This window comes from Apium graveolens, chromosome 7 (assembly GCF_009905375.1).
Source record: "Apium graveolens cultivar Ventura chromosome 7, ASM990537v1, whole genome shotgun sequence".
NCBI lineage: Eukaryota > Viridiplantae > Streptophyta > Magnoliopsida > Apiales > Apiaceae > Apium > Apium graveolens.
The window spans coordinates 560,627-584,271 of NC_133653.1; the positions used below are offsets into that span (position 1 = coordinate 560,627).

The 23,645-nt window shown below is 34.5% G+C and overlaps 2 protein-coding genes across 2 annotated transcripts; both read right to left on the bottom strand.

Moving 5' to 3' along the window:
* Window positions 1-12,465: 12,465 nt before the first annotated feature.
* Window positions 12,466-15,810, bottom strand: LOC141672089 (disease resistance protein RPP13-like). The gene has a single exon (XM_074478588.1). It carries the CDS (start codon window positions 15,457-15,459, stop codon window positions 12,940-12,942), a length of 2,520 nt encoding a protein of 839 aa, XP_074334689.1. The 5' UTR covers window positions 15,460-15,810; the 3' UTR covers window positions 12,466-12,939.
* Window positions 15,811-18,591: 2,781 nt separating this feature from the next.
* On the bottom strand, window positions 18,592-23,288 carry LOC141671555 (putative disease resistance RPP13-like protein 3). The gene is made up of 4 exons (XM_074477832.1): window positions 22,377-23,288; window positions 21,791-22,032; window positions 18,738-18,825; window positions 18,592-18,645 (listed from the first exon to the last, which is right to left on the bottom strand). Exons 1-4 carry the CDS (start codon window positions 23,286-23,288, stop codon window positions 18,592-18,594), a joined length of 1,296 nt encoding a protein of 431 aa, XP_074333933.1.
* Window positions 23,289-23,645: the final 357 nt, after the last annotated feature.

Below are 23,645 nucleotides of genomic sequence, written 5' to 3' on the forward strand. Positions count from 1 at the left end.
GAGATCTTTGATCTTGAAAACAGAGTCAATATATGCTTTAATATCCATAACTTCGTCATTATAATTCCCAACAACCAAAATATCATCAACGTACACTGCTAAATACACCACTAAAGAACCAATCTTTTTATAAAACAGTGAAGATTCATTTTGAGAAACTGTATATACTGGAGACAAAAAGTAGTCTTCAATTTAGTGTTCCATTGACGTGATGCTTTCCTTAAACCATTAAGTGATTTTTCGAGCTTACAGACTAGAGTTGAATCATAAAGTATAAGACCTGAAGGAGGAAGCATGTATACATCCTCATAAAGATCTCCATGAAGAAACGCTTTATTCACGTCCAAATGATATAGATTCCACCATTTCTTGACTGCAGTTGCAACCATTGCTCGAATTATGGTCATCTTCATAACTGGGGAGAAAGTCTCAGTGAAATCAACAACTTCGACTTGTGTAAAACCCCTAACCAACAACCTGGCTCTATATCTTTCAATAGTGCCATCTGAATTTTGTTTAACCTTAAAAACTTATTTACATGATATAGGTTTCTTGCCAGGTGGTAGTTTAACTAAAGACCAGGTTCTATTTGCGTCAAGAGCAGCAAATTCTGCAGAAATCGCCTTTTGCCATTCAGGATACTTAATTGCTTCCTTACATGATGAAGGCTCAGTAGGAGATGATATGTAAGAAATGATATTTGTAAAAAAATAAGAAGATTGCACAAAACTGACAGATGGAAATATGGGAGTACACATAGAGTTATGGTATAAAAACAAGTAGTATTATGACAAGATATAGCAGTTTTGGCATAAGAATAAACATAGTAATTTAAGTAATTTGGAACTTTGAAAGATCTAGTTGATTTACAGACTTGAGGTGGATTGTCATGAGAAGAACCATTGTTTGTATCAGAATAAGAGAAATCATTAAAAGAACTAGGAGTATGTACTATAGGAACTGGTACATCATGATGAGAAGTAGACTCATCATGAAAGTCAAGTATAGGTAAATGAATGAAATTACCAGTTCTCTGACTAGTGTAAGGAAAGATGGACTCGTGAAACACCACATCTTGTGAAATAAGCACAAAATTAATTTTAAGATTAAGAAACTTGTAAGTTTTCTTTCCATAAGGATACCCTAGAAAAATACAGGGTATAACAAGGGGTGTGAATTTATCTCTGTGTGGTTTTGTTGTAGAAATGTAACTTAAATAACCAAATGATTTAAGTCTCGAGTAGTCAGGATTAAGAGAAAACAATAGCTCATATGGGGAACAATTCTTCAACAGGTTAGATGGAAAACGATTTATCAGATATGTTGCAGCAAGAACACAATGCCCCCAGAACTGTTTTGGTAATCTGGATTGAAATAAAAGAGCCCTGGATGTTTCGAGAAGATGTTTGTTCTTACGTTCAACTAAACCATTTTGCCGTGGTGTGTGTGAACATGAAGTTTGATGGATTATGCCATTAGATAAAAGAAAATCAGAAGCTGTTTTGTTGAGGCCAAGCTCAAGAGCATTGTCTGTTCGGACAATCTTAACTGTTCCTTTAAACTAGTTTTGAACCATTAAAATGAAATATTTGATGAATTCATAAGCATTACTGTTAGAACTCAATAAGTGAGTCCAAGTAAAATCATCAACAATGGTAAGAAAATATTTGTGTTTATTATACGTTTGAACTGAATAGGGACCCCAAAGATCTATGTGAAGTAACTCAAACTTTGCAATTGTATGAATACTACTTTTTGGGAAATGAAGTCTATATTGACGTGCTTTCGCACAAACATCACAAGCAGAAATTAATTTGGCATCACGAGAATCAATATGACATATAGTTTATAGTTTAGACAAGGGTAGATGACCTAATCAATGATGTCAAATTAAAGCTGAAACAGTATCTTTAATAATATTTTTATTATAACTGAAATGACTGAAAGAAGATACATTTATAGAAAAGCACTCTTTTATATCAGGAGGATAATGGAACAAATACAGGCCCCTATGAGAACTACCAAGTTCCAGTGGCTTCCTCAGAAAATTGCCCTGTAAAACACAAGAAGTGGGTGTGAAAAGTATGGGACAATTAAGGTTATGAGTAAGTTTACTGATCGACAGTAAATTGTACTTAAAATAAGGAACATATAGTACATCTGTAAGTACTATATCATGGGTCAAAGGAATAGTCCCAGCATGAGATATAATGATGATTTCCTCATGAGGTATAGAAATGTGTATAGGATGGGGTAAAACACTTAATGCAGTGAACAATTCTTTTTGTGAACACATATGATCGCTTGCACCACTATCTAATATCTAGCTAGTACTTTGTGCATCTAAAAAACATATAAAAGATGTTTTCATTTCATAAGTAATACTTGCAAAATTTGCAGTGCCAACAGTAGAGTCTGAAGACTGAGCAGTTTTGAGCAGATTCATTAGTTGTGAATACATTTTTGGTGAAATACTAGTCATTGCAGATGTGCCAGAAGAACCCGAACTGACAGAATTGGCAACAGCGGGAGCTGGAGGATGTGATGGTATTTCTAAGACTTCAACTTGAGCAACCATTCTTTTTCCATTGTTGAATGGCTTGTTGAATTTAAAACCTTGTGGAAAATCTTGGAGTTTAAAGCACTTATCAATAACATGACCAGATTTTATACAGTAATTGTAGTGAAGTTTCTTGGCATCAGTGCCCCTCTTTCGGCTTGATTGTATGATCTTGAATTTCCATGAGATGATATCTTCATCGGAGTGAGGATGGAAAAAGGTAGGATGTGGAATTTCAATGTCATTAACATGCCAAGGTTGCCTTTCAATCAGTAGCTTTATCGGGTCTTGCACTATCTTCGAGATTTAAAAATGTACTCCCCCGTGGAGAATCATCCCTTCTCCGAAAATCCCACAAAATATTACCCAAAACAAAGACATAATCCTTTTTTAGGAGCTGTCGCACATCGTTTGTGGGATAGGCCAGTTAACTTCATTTCTACGAGGCCTTTTGGGAGTTATCCAAAAACAAATCCGTGCGGGTTTTGAAATTACACCTAGAGGGGGGTGAATAGGTGATTATGGCTAACTAGGATTACTTTTAAATTTTACCCGATAATAGCTTACTGAGATTTTAACAACTGAACTATAATCTGACAATGATAGTAAGCTGAGATGACTAAATGCAATGCAGAAAATAATGTGCAGGAAAGTAAATAGAACACACAAGAATTTTAGCCAGGTTCGACCCCTAAGCCCCTATGGTCTACGTCCTGGTCCCTTACCAACTTGGTAAGAGAATATATTATTGATCAATGAAGGTTACAACTACAAGATACAACAATATATCTCCCTTTATCCCAGCTGCTGATAATGGCTTGCTGAAACCCTGTTTAAGAACCTGCTCTCTAAGTACTATACTACCCCGTAGTACAAACTCCTCTAGCAAGTACCACTAAACCCTTGTTTCCCTAGCCAACTTATCCAGCAACTAATCAATACAATTGAACAATACAAATCAATGATAAAGTTTACAACTCAAACTATAGACTCTCTCTAAGATAAAAAAACGTGTATATATTTAGAGCTCGAGAGTATTTTAGAAACAATAAAGATCAGGAGTTGTATGTGTTCTTGCTTGCAAATTCGTCAGTCGTAAAAACTGCAAGAAAACCACTTATATAACCACACATTAACGTTTGAAAACAGCCTCAACAAATTACAACGGCTAGAATCCAATTCTACCGTGTAAGATCGTTGGGATGGTTTTCCAACATTCATGTATACATTAGATAGAAGAGAAAGAAAGATGTCCAACGTACAGAAAATATCTCTTCTATTTAGTAGAGGATAAAACATTTTAATATGAAAATAGGAGAAAAAGTTTGAAAGAGAAACAAACTCCTATTCTTTAGGAAATCAATTTGAATAAGTAAAAACGTTTTGTAAATGAGCTCTCTATATATCATGCACGTATATTATATTAGAGAAGTCCTTACAACTGATATATATATGAAGATCCTATAAAATCTCCATGAAATTCGACTTCCTTGTTGAATCTGGACTGTGCATCTTGGCTTGCTGTTATTCTGACAATCGTGATCATAGCTTGCTGAAATAGATTACTATCTTATGATAGCTTGCTATCATGATACTTAAACAGCACTGATATCAAGCTGTTATATCCTGCAAACATTCTCAAATAACAACATGATGGCTTGCTGTGTTGTGATCATCAAAACTAAGGAGTTACAATCTCCCCCTTTTTGATGATTACACACATTTAGGAGAATTATAAAAACTCCCCCTAAATCTATGCATATCTCAAAAACTTATAACATGTTACTGCAATTAATATAAATGACACATATGCATATCCAAATAACCAATATAGCAGCATTATATCATTACATCAATTCTTAAAAACTAAAAGACAATTAAGTCTTAAATAACAGCCAACATAAACCAAGTAGCAAACCACAGATTAAACATAAGCCAACAGATAGACTTAATAATCAGGCATAAACATAAACATAAGTCTCCTAAATTACTCCCCCTTAAAGCATAAAAAAGATTCAGGTTGAGGGCTGATCAGAATTATAAGATAAAGCATCAAAACACACAAACAAGTAACGACAATAAACACATAATGACATATCATAATTAAAAAATTACATTAAACACAAAATTGCCATTTTAATAACCCATCATAGTAAGCTAATATGAAAAATGATAGTAAGCCAACATTACCAAATTTCCAATGATAGCTTGCCATTATACACTGCACATACCAAGTTCCCTTCGAATGGTTGAAAATCTTGCTTCGCCAAGGGGTTTTGTAAAGATATCTGCCAATTGATATTCAGTAGGTACAAAAACTAATTCAATCTTACCTTTGGCAGCATTATCTCTCAAGAAATGATGACGAACATCAATATGCTTTGTTCTTGAGGGATTAACTGGATTCTTTGATATGTTGATGGTGCTAGTATTGTCACAATAGATTGGAACTTTGCCACACTTGATTCCAAAATCTCGTAGAGTCTGAATCATCCATAAAATTTGAGAGCAACAGCTACCAGCTGCCAAATACTCACCTTCTGCTGTGGATAATGCAACTGAAGTTTGTTTCTTACTTTGCCAAGATACGAGACTTTTTCCTAAATATGTGCAAACACCACTTGTGCTCTTTCTATCAGTTTGACAACCTGCATAGTCAGCATCACTATATCCCACAAGATCAAATGTGCTTTTAATAGGATAAAATAACCCAAGATTAATAGTCCCACTTAAATATCGAAATATTCTTTTAACTGCATTTAAGTGTGATTCCTTAGGTTTAGCTTGAAAACGAGCACAAACACATACACTATACATAATATCTGGCTGAGAAGCAGTAAGATATAAAAGACTACCAATCATACCTCTATACTTCTTGATATCAACATCTTTACCTTTTTCATCCGATGTCAGCTTGCTATTTTCATTCATTGGAGTAGATTTCGGCTTGACATTGTCAAAACCAAATCTGGTCAGCAAATTCTTGACATATTTTGATTGATGCACATAAATTCCATCTTTAGATTGTTTAATTTGGAGCCCCAAGAAATAATTGAGCTCACCCATCATGCTCATGTCAAATTCACTGCTCATTCACTTAGAAAACCACTCACACATAGAATCATTAGTGGATCCAAAGATTGTATCATCTACATATATCTGGACAATCAAAATATCATTACCATTTTGCTTAGTAAATAAAGTAGGATCAATTTTACCTCGAATGAAGCCATTTTTGATCAAAAACTTACTAAGCCTCTTGTACCAAGCCCTTGGTGCTTGCTTTAAGCCATATAATGCCTTCTTAAGCTTGTAGACATAATCTGGATGTTGTCCATGTTCAAAACCAGGGGGTTGCTTGACATAAACTTCCTCTTCCAGAAATCCATTAAGAAAAGCACTTTTGACATCCATTTGATGTAGCTTGATCTTCTTGTAGCATGCATAAGCAAGAAGCATCCTAATTGATTCCAATCTAGCTACTGGAGCATAAGTTTGATCAAAGTCAATGCCTTCTTGTTGGTTGTACCCTTGTGCTACGAGCCTTGCTTTATTTCGAGTAACAGTACCAAATTCATCCACTTTATTCTTGAAAATCCATTTTGTACCAATGATTGAAGCATCCTTTGGTGGCTTGACCAGTTCCCAAACATCACATCGTTCGAATTGATTGAGTTCTTCTTGCATAGCCGTGATCCAATTTTCATCTTCAAGTGCTTCTTTGACATTTTTGGGTTCCTCTTGAGCTAAAAATGCAGCATAAGCACAAAAGTTTGCAGTGCCTTTTCTTGTCTTGAAACCATCAGAAATATCACCAATAACCTGTTCTGGAGGGTGATTCTTCACTGTCCGTGTAGCTTTTGGCAATGAATGCTTTGCAATATCTTCATGTGAAGTCTTCCTTATCTTAGATGGAGGAGCTAAGTCTTCACCATCATAGATTGGCATTTTATCCTTTGCTCTATTTCCTCTAGGACCATCAAGAGTCATCTTTGCCATCTTTACAATTGCATCATCAACTGGAGTAGAAGGTTCTGCTTGCTGATTTCCTGAGGCAGTTTCAATTTCAGCTTGCTGTTTTCCAGAATCAGTCTCTGTTTCAGCTTGCTGTTTTGGAGTAGCCTTCTCTGTTTCAGCTTGCTGTTGTCCAGCTTCACCTGCATCATCTTCCTCGTCTCTTGGAAGATCATTGTTAGGTTCTTGAAAAGTAACATCTATAGATTCCTCAACAATATGCTTAGACAAATTATAAACTCTATAGGTTTTACTATTCATAGAATAACCATGAAAAATAGCTTCATAAGATTTAGCATCAAATTTACCATCATTACCAATTGTCTTGAGCACAAAACACTTTGAGCCAAAGATTCTGAAGTAACTGATGTTGGGCCTCTTTTTCTTGAGCAATTCATATGGAGTCTTGTCCAAAATAGGTCTTATCAATACTCTATTCAGAACATAGCATGCTGTGTTGACTGCTTCTGCCCAAAAACTTCTAGGTAACTTGCTTTCTTGCAACAAAGTCCTTGTTGTCTCTTGCAGTGACCTATTCTTGCGTTCCACCATACCATTTTGTTGTTGAGTCCTTGGAGCCGAGAATTCATGTGATATTCCTCTTTCTTCACAATAAGTAACAAAGTCTTTTTGGAATTCACCACCTCGATCACTCCTTATTCCTACAAGCTTTGTATTGAGCTTATTCTAAAGTAATTTAATTAGTTTCTCAAACTCATTAAAAGCAGCATCTTTAGTTCTAAGAAACAATACCCATGTAAAACGAGAATAATCATCAACAATTACAAAACCATATTACTTACCTCCTATACTTTTATATGCTTCTGGACCAAATAAGTCTAAATGTAAAAGTTCCAAGGGTTTAGAAGTAGATACCATTTTCTTTGCTTTGTGAGTACTTTTAATTTGCTTGCCTAATTGGCATGCGGAACACACCTCAGTCTTGACATACTTGATTTTGGGTAAACCTCTGACTAGCTTCTTCTTTGAAAGCTTGTTAAGTAAGTCCATGTGAGCATGACCCAATCTTCTATGCCAAACATAAGGATCAGTGTCTATTGCAGCAAGACAGCAAGCTGTTTTCTGCAACTCAAAGTCCAAAATATATATATTTCCTTCGCTTCTAGCAACTAGGGGGACTTTGTTAGTACCAATAGTAATAATACACTTATCAATACCAAAGTTAACACTATGACCATCATCATATAACTGACTTATGCTAAGCAGATTATATTTAAGGCCTTTAACATATTGAACTTTATCAATTGAAATATGTTTATTACCTATTTTACCTTTTCCAAGAATTTGAAGAGTTTTGCTATCACCAATAGTCACTCTTCCACCCTTTTTCATCTGAAGACTCAAGAATTGTGCTTTGTCTCCACTCATATGTCTAGTACATCCGCTATCTAAAATCCATTGAGTTGATTTGACTCGAGCGGCAAGACACATCTACAAAACAAATAAAACAACTCAACCTTTTGGTACCCAAAGTTTGTTGGGTCCGACATGGTTAGCAGATAAAACATATAGAACATGTAAATCAGATTTCTTTATCCATTTTTGGATAAATCTAGGTGATTTAACTCTGCCAGCCTGATGATGGTAAGTTGTCTTTGTTCTGCCATTCTGATCATAGTAAGCTGTTTTCTGTTTGTTTCCTCCATGGTATGATTTTTCTCCATTCTGAACTTTGCAATGCTTTTCAAGATGCCCTTTCTTTCCACATCTGTTGCATATCTTCCAAGGCATAGCATAATCATAGGGTATGCCATGTTTTCCTTCATATCTTAGAGCTTTGTCCTTCTTGTTTGCATTCATTCCAATTCCTTCTCTGACCAATGGAATATTTGTGTTGTTCATCATAGATTTGAGACTTTATTCTCCTTGAACAAATGATCCCATGCCCTTTTTCAGATCCTCAACTTCCTTTGTGAGCAGATCAATCTTTTCAGCTTGCTGACTTATGATTTCAGCTTGCTGAGATGGTTCTTCTACTTGATTTGAAGGTGTTGCATCTATTGATTCTCTGAGTTTGAACAACTCCAAACATTCATCCCTTGCTTCAATCTCCTTCTTTAACTCTGTGATCTCCATTAATTGAGTCTTGTTTCTTTTGAGGAGAATTTTGTTGAAGTTTTCCACATGACTAACTTTAGCTTGAAGATCCTTGATTTCAGCCTCTTTGCCAGCTTGTGTAGGTACCTTCTTGTCAATCCAAGTATCTACTTTGCTCATCAAATCTTGAACCATAGTCTTGAGATAATTATTCTTCTCTTTTAGCTTGCTATTTTCAGCTTTAAGAGAATAATATTCACCCATAGATATATTCTTACATTCCTGCATGGTTAGTGGTTCCAAAACAATATTTTCAAAAGATAAATTATATTTACAAGAGTTTACCTCACTCTGATCTTCTTCTGAATCACTTTTTAGGTATCCACTTTTTGAATTTCCTCGAACAGAATCATCATCAAGTCCAACTAGGGCAAGATTGACCATGTCTCCATTTGAATCATCACTGGAAACCGAGTCATCATCACTCCAAGTCATTAGAGCTTTAGCCTTCTTCTTATCCTTGAAGACAGTTTGCTATTTTGACTTCAATTTGTAGCAGTGCCGCTTATAATGGCCTAGCTTTCCACATTCAAAGCATGTCTGATCTTTAGAATCCTTGTTGGGCTTCTTGTTGTTGGAAAATCTGCCTTTATCTCTTTTCAGCTTGTTCTTCTTCTCGATCATCTTTCTGATCTTTCTGGATATTAAAGCTAGTTCTTCGTCTGACTCATCTTCAGATTCCAGTAAGCTATCATTAGTGTGAAGAGCTAATTGCTTCATTTGAGCAACTGGAGCTTGGATAGAACTTGATTGGCTTTCCTTGATTTTGCTTTCAAATTGTTCCAATTCTGCAAAAATAGCCAATTGATCCATAGTATCTATAGTTGGAGAGGATTCTAGAGCTGTTACCTTTGGTTCATAGATAAATGGCACAGCACTAAGTATCTTCATGTTGATTTCCTCTTGTGGGATATGTTTGCCAAGCTGCTTTAAAGCATTCAGAATTATCTGGAATCTAGCTTGACTTTCTCGAATAGTTTCTCCGTCTTGAAGCTTGAAATTTCCAAACTCATTCATTAGTTTACTCAATTTCACCTTTCTTAAACTCTTGGATCCTTCGTGATACAATTCCAGAGTATCCCATATCTCTTTAGCTGATTTGCATGAAGAGACTTTATCACATTCACTAGGACATAACCCATTCATGAGAGAATTCCTAGCCTTTCCATTGAAGATGTATTTGATTAGTTCAGCCTCTGTGAGATCATCAACGTCTTTCACTTTGCCTTCTTTGTCCTTCAACTCAAAAGGACCCTTCTGAACAACTCTCAAAGCTAGTGGCTCCCTGGATAGATACACTTCCATGCGACCTTTCCACCAGTTATAGTTTTCTGTACCAAGCAAGAGAGGTGCTCGGTAATCTGAGGTTCCTTCGGGATATTTGTCAGCCATTTTGATCGAATACTATTCCTGTTACAGAAAGATTAGTATATCAAAGCTCTGATACCAACTGAAATTACACCTAGAGGGGGGGTGAATAGGTGATTATGGCTAACTAGGATTACTTTTAAATTTTACCCGATAATAGCTTACTGAGATTTTAACAACTGAACTATAATCTGACAATGATAGTAAGCTGAGATGACTAAATGCAATGCAGAAAATAATGTGCAGGAAAGTAAATAGAACACACAAGAATTTTAGCCAGGTTCGACCCCTAAGCCCCTATGGTCTACGTCCTGGTCCCTTACCAACTTGGTAAGAGAATATATTATTGATCAATGAAGGTTACAACTACAAGATACAACAACATATCTCCCTTTATCCCAGCTGCTGATAATGGCTTGCTGAAACCCTGTTTAAGAACCTGCTCTCTAAGTACTATACTACCCCGTAGTACAAACTCCTCTAGCAAGTACCACTAAACCCTTGTTTCCCTAGCCAACTTATCCAGCAACTAATCAATACAATTGAACAATACAAATCAATGATAAAGTTTACAACTCAAACTATAGACTCTCTCTAAGATAAAACACGTGTATATATTTAGAGCTCGAGAGTATTTTAGAAATAATAAAGATCAGGAGTTGTATGTGTTCTTGCTTGCAAATTCGTCAGTCGTAAAAACTGCAAGAAAACCACTTATATAACCACACATTAACGTTTGAAAACAGCCACAACAAATTACAACGGCTAGAATCCAATTCTACCGTGTAAGATCGTTGGGATGGTTTTCCAACGTTCATGTATACGTTAGATAGAAGAGAAAGAAAGATGTCCAACGTACAGAAAATATCTCTTCTATTTAGTAGAGGATAAAATGTTTTAATAAGAAAATAGGAGAAAGAGTTTGAAAGAGAAACAAACTCCTATTCTTTAGGAAATCAATTTGAATAAGTAAAAACGTTTTATAAATGAGCTCTCTATATATCATGCACGTATATTATATTAGAGAAGTCCTTACAACTGATATATATGAAGATCCTATAAAATCTCCATGAAATTCGACTTCCTTGTTGAATCTGGACTGTGCATCTTGGCTTGCTGTTATTCTGACAATCGTGATCATAACTTGCTGAAATAGATTACTATCTTATGATAGCTTGCTGTCATAATACTTAAACAACACTGATATCAAGCTGTTATATCCTGCAAACATTCTCAAATAACAACATGATGGCTTGCTGTGTTGTGATCATCAAAACGAAGGAGTTACAGGTTTGACCAGCTTAGCAAGTATCAGAGCTATGTTTATAACTGTCCAGAACAATCTCATATGGGCTCCCGGTTGGGCGACGGGCTTAAGAAAATAAGACATGTGGACTTACCGGTATGGGTCTAGAGGGACTCAGAAAGTCAGAAGGATTCCAATATGGGCCCGAGAGCTGATAATATCATACATATACATATACATATACCAGAGGACAACAAGCACCAAAAGAAGAACTGTCAAAGGGACTCGAGAGAGTAACATGGAAAGGATGAACTGAAAGAAACCAAGTTCTTTTGTAGCTCTTTCGAAGATTTAGAACTTTTCTTAGACAGTGAAAGGGCCATTTTAGTTGGCTAAACAAAACTTAATTTTCTTCAAGATAATTTGCTCTGTTTTAGGGAAGATATTTAAGACGTGTCTTCAACATGAAGGCACGTCTTAGGAGGACTAAGGTGATATAAGAAATACTAGTTGATAACTAATGCAGTACGGGCCGAGTTAATTTATTTAAATAATTTTTAAAAATTATAATACTATAAGTGTCATGTTAAAATTTTTAATTTTTACTTAGAAAACCCAACCCAAATTATTAAGTACGAGATTTTTGTTATGATTATAATAAAAATATTACAATTATTATACAATTTTTAAATTTTATTATTTTATTAAAATATACTTTGAGTCATATAAGAAATAGGATTACTGAGTTCAAATCAAGAAAAGAATTGCAACTAAAAAATGGGTAAAATAATATAAATAATATTACAAGTCATATAAAAGTAAAAGAAGAATAAAAATTATATATTTGGAGTTATAATGAAATTCAAAAAAGAGTTAAACCAAGAATCCATAGAAACCAAAAGAATTAAGAATACAAAGGTTAAAGCAAAGGGTGAAAAAAATAAAATAAAAATTAATAGAATTATAAAACATGTAAAAGTATAAGAAAATAAAAATAAAATAAAATTTAATAGAATTATAAGATATGTATAAATAAAAGATAATAAAAATATAACGAAACATAATATAATCATATGACACAAATAAAGGTTGTAATTAATAAAATTAAAAAGACATAATCTCATCCTCTATTAAAAAAATAAAACATCAACAAATAAAGTTGAACTTGGTTAAAAAGAAACAAACGTGAATTTTGTAATTCTTAGATAACAGTAATTAATCTCATTATAATGAATGAGCATCAAACAAAAATAAAAAGTTAAGTCATCCAACCCAGGGGCCTACGCGTTCTGCTAGTTGTACTGGAATGTTCTTCAGTTTTGGACACTCCCGTGTTTGAAATTGTTTGAGAGAAGGGAAAGCTCCGTCCCCAACTTCCAATTCTTCCAGATTGATGAATTCTTGTAATCTTAAAATTTGAAGATTACATTTTGTTTTCCCTGTACACATTAAAACCCAACCAAAGAGCGGTGAGATTGGACAAACTTCCCAGAGTGGGCATCGGATCTTCTGTAAACCCACTGTTGCGTAGACATAAATCTGTGATTGAATCGGGCAGATGACGTAGTCTCGATAGATATTTTCGAATGCCCCATAACTCAACGCTCATGAGACAATTGCAAGACGAGAGTGATTAGGAATTCTGTAAGCATTCTGCTAGTTGTACAGGAATCTTCTTCAGATTTCGACAGGCAACTGTTTGAAATTGTTTGAGAGAAGGGAAAGCTCCCTCCCCAACTTCCAATTCTTCCAGATTGATGAATTCTTGTAATCTTAAAATTTGAAGACTTGGAAACCCATTCTCACTGCATACCATTTTGTTTCCCTTGTATGCCTGGTACACATCAGTCAACTGAAGAGCGGTGAGATTCGACAAACTTCCCAGAGTGGGCATTGGATCTTCTGTAAACTCATTGAAGCTTAGACTTAAATCCGTGATTGAATCGGGCAGATGACGTAGTTCCGATGGATCTTTTAGAGTACCGACTAAGGACACGCTCTTGAGACGATTGCAAGACGAGAGTGGTTTCAGTGTTGGAATCTCAACAGATCCAAAGTGTATGATGATAAATGTTTGGAGACTTGTTAAATTGGCTACGGACTCCAGCGTGTAACTGTATGCTTCTTCTTCTTCTCCATCACATATAGAGAGTGTATGGAGGTTGGTGAGATTAACAGTGTCAACCTTCATCCATTCTTTACACGATATTTGAAGTAGATGCCTCAACTCATGAAGCTCACATATCTCCCTAGGAACTGTGTAGTATGTACTCCACCCACCGTGCAAGGTTTGTAGCTTTTTAAGCTTGCCTATACTTGCTGGAATTTCTATAGGTTTGTCCCACTGACCCATTAAGCCCAAGTACTTTAAGTGAACTAAATCTCCTATTTCTTCTGGTATTACCTCTGAATGTACACTTGTCATATCTAGGACTTTAAGATTTTTGAATCTCGCACACACCAACTTCATTTCTTTTAATTCATATTTACCACTTAAATAATTTACCACTGCCAATGAACGCACACGTAAAGCATCAAATCTACTCTCAACTAGTTTCAAGTACTCACCTATTTCATTGTAAATGACATGACGCGATTGCCCTTCCAATAAATGGTGTTTACCTGCGTCCCATACGACCAACAACTTGTGTTCCTTTGCTTTATTCATGGCAAGATCACGGACAAGATCATGCACCCGGCAACTCTCAACTTGTCCGTTCCATTGCAAATTATTAACCTGAAGCAAATTACGGTTAATCAGCTCATTCAAACAGTTTTCAGCCATGTCCTCCATGATTACTCCTTCACCTTCTTCGGCTTCTGATATGAATTCCTCTGCAATCCATAGACGCTTCAACTCGTCCAAATTAATCACATGGTCTTCTGGGTACCTTGCAAGGTAGAGAAAACAGTCTTTCATTTTGGGAGACAAGTCATTAAAACTCAAACTCAGTATTTCTCCAATCTGGCGAGACAAGTCATCATCCTTCAAGTGTCTCCATATGTGCTCCTTCACCTTTGACCAATAATCATAGCTCATGTTGTGTGATAAGAGGCCGCTCAGTACCACGATTGCAAGTGGTAAACCACGACATTTACCAACCATCTCCCTTCCTAATTTCTTCAAATTTGGGGTTGTTGCTTCTGCTCTCTTACAGAACAATTCCCAGCTCTCATCTTCCGTTAGAAAACGGAGTTGATGGACAAAACATTTGTCATCTGCCATCTCTGTAACTGTTTTGTTGCGGGTGGTTATGATGATTCTACTACCGTTTTTCTGGTTTGGAAAAGCAGTTTTAATCTGGCCCCAAACTATTATGTCCCATATATCATCAATCAAAACCAAATATCGGCCTCGACTTCGAAGTAACTCTGGCAGGTGCTGCAGCAAATGATAGTCGTCCATGGTTGACAACCTTTGTTCGTACTCAGCTCCCATAAAGGACGTCACTATTCTCTTCACAACATCTTTTATGTTATATTCGTTGGACACACAAACCTTAGCACGAGTGTCAAAATTTCTCAACTCGCTAGAGTTGTACAACTTTGTGGGAAGTGAAGTCTTGCCCAATCCCCCCATTCCGTGAATTGAAATGACTTTGAGGGAGAGGTCCTTGCTGTTAAGCTCCCCCATCAAAGTCTTAAAATCGTCCTCGAAGCCAACTACTTCCACCTGGTTATTAATGGCGGTTATTCTCAACAATGTTCTCTCTTGCTGCTGCTTGTCTGGAGTGGCTAAGATGTTGTCAATACCGTACTCATATCGCCTATTCTTGATCACTTCAATCCTTTTCTTTAGTGAATCTATCTCCTTGCCGATATCATGAAGTGTAACTTCTTCTTTGATCAAGCAAACACAGGCCCGAACACGATCCAAGATACCTTGTTTCGGAGCTGCATATTCTTCTCGGTGAGCACTAAAATCGCTCAGGATTTTTATCGCATCATTGGCGACATCTCTAACGTCCTCCACCCAGTTGCGAATTTGCTCCTCTTCCAGCCTTGATTCTGCAGATCTTACGGAAGATTGGAGGTAGCGCAATTCATCTTTGAGCCACCTTAAATTATCCTTCACTTCTAGTAGAATGTTAACTTCTTGAGCAATAAATGCAGCAAGCTTTTCGATTGCAAAAGATACAATTGCATCAACCATTCTTCTTTGTCAAGCTTTATGATGTGAAGGTAATTGAAGGATCAACAACAAGAATAATACTACTAATTTTTATGTGACTCAGGGAGGCTGGTCAACTGAAGATTGTACGAAAGTAATAATGCTTTCAATGCTGTGCCTGTAAGATGCTTTAAATTATTTCAATTTTCACAACAACTGGACTGAAGATTGTGTGGTCTGTAGTCACTAAGAGCATGTGTATTGTGTAATAAACTATTTTTGTGTTCATTGGTTTTGGGTTCATTGAAAAATAAATAGATGAAAACGATCACTATTATTTCACTCTTATTACATTTAAGAATAGCAGTTGCTACACTACAATTTCTAATATCCGTAACTATTTTAAAGTTCTAAGAATAAAGATTGCTACACAATAATTTCTTCGCAAGTGCATAGAAGTTTCAGATCAGAGACTTGTCACCAGTCTTTGCAGCTGTCTAGAAGAAGAGGGGCCATGGCAGCTGCATTTGTTAAATTTAGTTGCGGTGACCTCCTTTTACAGGTCATTATGTTTTGTTGCCTTGCTAATTCTGTGATCCAAATCAATTTGTTGGACTTCATACTAATTGCCAAAGACAAAACTTTTATGGTCAAGTCTTTGGAGCAATATAGAAGAAGAGGGACCATGACAGCAGTGTTTGTGGAATTTGGTTGCCTTGCTAATCCAGTTGAGATGGACAAAACTCATATACCTCAATCAATTTGTGTCCCCGGGGTCGATTTTGATTGCATTATGTTATATTCTATATATAATTGCCGTAATTAGTAAAAATGTTTGGTCACCTGCAGTAACTTTGATTGTCGTGTTGATACATTAGGATCAACTGAGTATTATTCCACCACAAAAAATTATTTTGCCCTTTCGATTTCTAGAGCACTTTCAATGATTTGATCAAATGTCGATAAGAAACTGTAACTTCTGGTATCTGTGTGCTTCTGGTATCAAAACTCCTTACTACAATTCATTCAAGTAAAATTTTAGTGAAACTGTGAAAGTGCAAACCAGTGGTTCCAAATAAGTAGCAATAGCCTGGAGATCTGTTATTGTCCTCTGCCATATCCCTTATTTCTGTTTTCTTGAGCAGTAATCTTCTCACAAACTCTCTATTCACAAACTTCGATAATTGCAGTAGTTTTTTCTCTGCTTTGCAAGTAAATTTAATTAAATTATGCTCCACTTTACATCCTCAACAATAAAACTTCGCCAAAACTGTTTCTGAAGCCTCTGTTAATCACTAATAACTCTATGTGATCACTAGGTGTACTTTAATAATCTCTACGTGTTTAATCTCCGTTTCAAAATATTAGTTATGTTGAAATTTGTGTAGTCAATTTGACAAAATATTGACTAAAAATTATAAATTATGTACTTGAAGTTCGTAAAAACTTAAAAGTACATTTGAAAGTAAATTGTATATGCTCTCCTAGTGGTACAAGTCTTTTAAATTTTTTTAATTTATATTATATGCAAGTTCTAGTCAGAATTTGATCAATTTGACCACGTGAAGAATACTATTTTGAAACGGAGTTATTTGGTATGTTAATGTCCTGAAAGGTGAAAGTCCTTCCAACTCATTACAGTGAAACTATGCACAAGAAAACCTAAAGTTCACAATTCATCCTCCTAAATCTGTACTTGTACTTAGTTTAGTTCATATTTCTTTTTCAGTTTAATAGGCACTCCAAATTTCAAAATATAAATATAAATTACTAGGAAACTAAGAAATGGGAATCATTTCGATTCTGAATAAAGAATTAACAATAAATCACATTTAATTAATCACTGAAGCTGCTGAGGCCACGCGGTTTACAGGAGAAGCTGTGAACCCGGGGTTGTCGACGCCAAGCAACTTGGGAAACGAGGATGCTGGTTTCAAGGACCTTGAGGCCAAGGAACTTGGGCTGTGATAAGAAAAAGCAGACTGCGAACATAAAGGACACTACGAGAACTGGACAAGCAGCAGATGGAAGGGTGTTTGATGATAACAGTTCCTGGCATAGCTTAGTCTATGTTATTTTTTCTTACTATATATATAATTAATTATCTTACAACGAGATTAAAAAACGGTGATGCATACTGCAGTCACATATTCAAATTCCCTCTAATTTCGATATCTAGACACCCCAACTCATGCAGGAACTTTGTATTGTCCGTGTAATAATGCTTTCAATGCAGAGGAGTCATGCAATGCTATTTAATTTTTAAGGACGATACTTCTGTAATGTGATGTGATGTGAGGTTCTTGTTGTTTAGATCTCAGTTTTGCGATATGTTGCAATAAAATTAACAAAGGGCCTGCTGGGGAAGACAGATGTTCTTGTTTGAATGATAAACAATTTAAAGGATTTTCAATAAACCGTACTGTAATACATCAAATTTAAAGACCAAAGCAAAAATAAACTTATATTCTTGCTTAATTATTCAGATATACTCATAATTATTGAAGTCGTCGGAGACTTGTCACAAGTCTTTTGAGCAATCTTGAAGAAGAGGGACCATGACAGGAGCGTTCGTGGAATTTGTTTGCCTTGCTAATCCTGTGTTTCGTTTTAATTTGTTAGACTTGAGATTTATAAAAGTCCAATTGCGAAAGACAAAACTCATATACCTCAATTAATTTGTGTCCCTGGGGTTGATACATTAGCAGGTCGTGTTGATACATTAAGATCAACTGAGCATTTGTCAGATCAAGATGACTATTGTTGCATGTTCTCTGTTTTGTCAGTCAGAACTTTCAGAGCATGAACAAGATTTTTCCACCAAAAAAAAGTTATTTTCCTTTTACTGTTGATTAAAGATAAATCAAAGATTAAAGCCACTATTAACTTTACTGTCTTCAACATTTCCTTTCAATGATTTGATCAAATGTCGATAAGATACCGTAACTTCTGGTATCTGTGTGCTTCTGGTATCAAATCTCATAGAGAGAGCGAGATTGATACCAGAAGCACACATATCTACCTAGTACCTGTTATTGTAGCGAGACTGTGAAAGTGCAAAATTTGAATACATGCAACATATTTGAAACAAGAATAAGCAGATATCAACCATTATAAGAAAAGAAAGTCAAAGATAATAGTAACCTGAATAAAATTGCTTTGACAGTATAATTTTTAGTTTAAGAGTGTGCTATTAAAAACAGAGCTAGCAGCCTCCAGGTCACAAAACTACACCAGAAAATTTTCCTTATCTCAAACAAAATTCATTATGAAAACCAAATTTTTGATTTTGAGACAAAATTTATTTGCCTTAAGCTCACCGCAGGATAGTTAGGAGCCAATGTCAAAGCCTCTTTAACATCTTCGAGAGCGCCACTTGCATTACCTAATGCAGACTCTGCAGCATTCCTGAAAGTGATTTTGGTCTCATTAAAAAATTTTTAACCTTATCATGCTAAGGGTGAAATTTAAGACTAGTTATTAATCTACTCAATTGGAATTTGAAACTGTTGCTGCAAGTGAAAAAGTTCTGTCTAAATCTCTAGCAAAGATCGAAACTTTTTGGCACAACGGTGAAGTTTTTTGCTTAAAAACTTCCAACTAACCATTGCAGAACTCGGCTTACTCTGTGAAACTTTTGCAACTAGAGGTAAATCTAGTTTTTACCTTTGTTTATTTTACTTTTCAGAAAGAAGTACAACTTGCATTTTAGTAGCATTTTAGTCCACATAAGAAAGTTCGGCGATTGATGATACGAAAAACGTTACCAATCTATTAAAAAAAATCAATAAAGAAAAGTCATACAACATCCGTCGAGATTATTCCTTAATCGAAATTGTAAATAGTCAAAAAGTACTTCGTAAAAAACACTGATTTATCTGAATTATTCACGCCGATTATTTGACTCTGAAATTAATGCAAAACAGAATTATTATTCTATACATGCATAATATATATGTATACTAGCGAACCAAAGTTGACTGCTATAATTGATTATGTAGAGTAAGCTAACAAATCTGGGAAAGTTAGATATAAAAAAAGTAATTCCATTTGTCTAAGAAGACAATTGTGAAGAAGATTGAAGCTGCAAATCTATAGCAACCGCCTTTCTCAACCTTGTCGTGCTGTTATAATCTTCTGCAAGTATGTATAAACACACTCTTAGATACCTTTTTATGTAGTTTGTGTGCTATTATGTTTCTAATATTTGTTTCTTGAATTTTCTTAATTAGGCTTCACTAGTTGATAGCAAAGCACGGGCCTAATCAATTTAGTTAAATAATTATTAAAAATTATAATAATATAAGTGTCATGTCAAAATTTCTAATTTTTGTTCAGAAAATCAAACCCAAACTATTGAGTACCATATTACTGTTATGATTATAATAAAAAGATTATAATTATTATACGATTTCAAAAATTTATTATTTTATTAAAATATACTATTGAGTCGTATGAGAAATATGATTACCGAGTTGAAATCAATATAAGAATTTTAATTAAAAAAGGGTTAAATAATAAATATAATATTATAAGTCATATAGAAGTAAAAAAGAATAAAAACTTTACATTTAGAGTTATAATGAAATACAAAAAGGGTAAAGTTGATGAAACCAAAAATGTATAATATATTAAATTAGCAATACATAAGCGAATAAGGGAATAAAAAACACAAAGCTTAAAGCCAAAAGGATGAAACAAAAATAAAACCAAATTTAATAGTTAGAAGTATAAGGAAACAAAAATAAAATTAAACTTAATATAATCATACTACTGATGTTTAAGATAACAAAAATAAAACCAAAATTAATAAAATCATAATACATGTAAAAGTATAACACGAATAAATGGTATAATCAAAAGTTTAGTAGAATTAAAATACATACAAAAGTAGAATTATATAAGATATATATAATAAGTGAAACCAAAAGTTGGTGGTACCAAAAATCGGTGAAACCTAAATTTAACGGAGAAACTTCACAAATTAAAAATATAAATATAAATTTTTTTTGAAGAAGATTAAAATTGCAAAGAATTTATTAAATGATCAACAATAATTATAATTAATAATATAATTTAGATGTGTAGTTGAAAATTTTAACATGAAATTAAGATGAAAATTGATATAATAAATATTTAAATATGCGGTTATAACTTATTAGAAATCATGGATGAAATTAAAAAAAAAAACTTAAATGAATAAATAAAAATTACTTTGATTAATCTCATCATAATTGCATGAAACAAACTTAGCCTGGGTTTGGTATTGCTGTTGCTGACAGCTTTTGGCTAAAAAACAGTTAAAAAACTGTTTGGTAAAATTCAAAAAGTTGATTTTGTGAAAAGTGTTTTTGCTGCTGTTAGAAAAAGTAAGTCACCCATACTTTTAGAAAAATTGCTTCCAGATGTTGATCTCACCATCAAACATTACCAAAAATATTATTATTATTTATTTTTTGCATCAAAATATATACGTATCAAAAAAATACCAAACAATTATCTGATTTTTACAACAACATTTTTTTTGACAACACTTTTTCACGGCACAACAATTTTTAATAACAATTTCAAACAGAGTGTTAATCTAGAAACGAGAGGCGGCGCCCTAGTTGTACAGGAATGTCCTTGAGTTTTGAACAGAGCACTGTTTGAAATTGTTTGAGAGAAGAGAAGGGTGAAAAAAATAAAACCATATTTAATAGAATCATAAAATATTTAGAAGTATAAGGAAATAAAAATAAAACTAAATTTAATAAAATCATAAGACATGTATAAATAAAAGATAACAAAAATAAAACTTAACATAATTGACTCATATGACATGTAGAGGAATAAATGTGTAAACAAAAGTAGTAGTAAAATTAAAAAGACATATAAAAGTTGAATTATAAGATATATAAGTAAATTGGTGAAATCAAAATTATATTTGTGTACCACTTATTTTTCTTTTTTCCTAAAGAGTATAGTTAATAGTTACTATTAAGTTTTATTCTTCGAAATTTATCACTTTTGATTTTTTTTATATAGAATATGATGACTATTATTCTTAAAAAATTTCAATTCTGTCTGTTTACACAAAAATTATGGTAATTAGGAATTATAAATTTTATAAAAAATGAGAAGTCACACTGAATTAAATTTTATCCCGTTTTGTTGAGAACTATAATCTTATCCACTATTAAAAAAACAAAATATCAACAAATAAACCTGAACTTAGTTAAAAAGAAACAAACATGAATTTTATAATCCTTACATTATTGTAATTAATCTCATTATAACTGCTATGAATGAGCTATCCTATACTTCATAGCATCAAACAAAATTAAAAAGTTAAGTCATAGAACCAAGGGCGTACGAGTTCTGCTAGTTGTACATGAATCCCTCTAATCTTAAAATTTGAAGACTAGGAAACCCATTCTCACTGCATACCATTTTGTTTCCCTTGTATGCCTGGTACACATCAGTCAACTGAAGAGCGGTGAGATTCGACAAACTTCCCAGAGTGGGCATTGGATCTTCTGTCAACTCACTGCCGATTAGACTTAAATCCGTGATTGAATCGGGCAGATGACGTAGTTCCGATGGATCTTTTAGATTACCGACTAAGGACACGCTCTTGAGACGATTGCAAGACGAGAGTGGTTTCAGTGTTGGAATCTCAACAGATTTATAGTGTAGGATGATAAATGTTTGGAGATTTATAGTGTTGGATCTTTCGGAACTGTGTAGTATGTATTCCTCCGACCGTGCAAGGTTTGTAGGTTTTTAAGCTTGCCTATACTTGCTGGAATTTCTATATGACCCATTAAGCCCAAGTATTTTAACTGAACTAAATCTCCTATTTCTTCTGGTATTCTCTGTGAATGTACACTTGTCATATCCAGGACTTTAAGATTTTTGAATCTCGCACACACCAACTTCATTTCTTTTAATTCATATTTACCACTTAAATAATTTACCACTGCCAATGAACGCACACGTAAAGCATCAAATCTACGCTCAACTAGTTTCAAGTACTCACCTATTTCATTGTAAATGACATGACGGGGTTGTCCTTCCAACAAATGAATGAGTTCTGGATGGTGTTTACCTGATTCCAAAACGACCAACAACTTGTGCTCCTTTGCTTTTTTTATGGCAAGATCACGGACAAGATCATGGACCCGGCAACTCTTAATTTGTCCATTCCATCCCAAATCATTAACCTGCAGCAAATTACGGTTAATCAGCTCATTAAAACAGTTTTCAACTATGTTCTCCATGATTACTCCTTCACCTTCCCCGGCTTCTGTTATGAATTCCTCTGCAATCCATAGAAGCTTTAACTCGACTGGATCAATCACATCGTCTTCGGGGTACCTTGCAAGGTAGAGAAAATAATCTTTCATTTTGGGAGACAAGTCATTAAAACTCAAGCTCACTATTTCTTCAATCTGGAAAGACTCGCCATCCTTTAAATGCCTCCAAATATGCTCCTTCACCTCTGACCAATAATTATAGTTCATGTTGTGTAATAACAGGCCGCTCAGTACTACGATTGCAAGTGGTAAACCTCGACATTGACTAACCATCGCCTTTCCTAATTCCTCCATATCTGGGGTGGTTGGTTCTGCTCTCTTACAGAATAATTCCCAGCTCTCATGTTCTGTTAGAAAACGAAGTTGATGTATAAAACATTTGTCATCTGCCATCTCTGCAACTTTTTTATTTCTTGTAGTTATGATAATTCTACTACAATTCTTCTGGTTAGGAAATGCAATTTTCATCTGGTTCCATGCCTTGATGTCCCATATATCATCAATCAACGCCAAGTAGCAGCCTCGATCTTGAAGTAACTTTGACAAATACTGCAGCAAATCATGCTCATCCATGGCTGACATATATTGTTCGTGCTCAGGCCCCTTAAAAGACTTTATTATTCTCTTTAGAACATCTTTAATGCTGTATTCATTGGACACACAAACCTTAACAAGAGTGTCAAACTGTCTCAACTCGCTAGAGTTGTACAACTTGGTGGCAAGTGAAGTCTTGCCCAATCCCCCATTCCGTGAATTGAAATGACTTTAAGGGAGGGATCCTCACTATCAAGTTCAGCCTTCAAAGTCTCAAAATCATTCACAAAAACTAGTAAATTTCATAATTAAACCATAGTAATTAAATCCAACGCAAACATTCACAAACTCCGATAACCGGAGGATTAAACCGTATCATTACACCATTATAAGCAA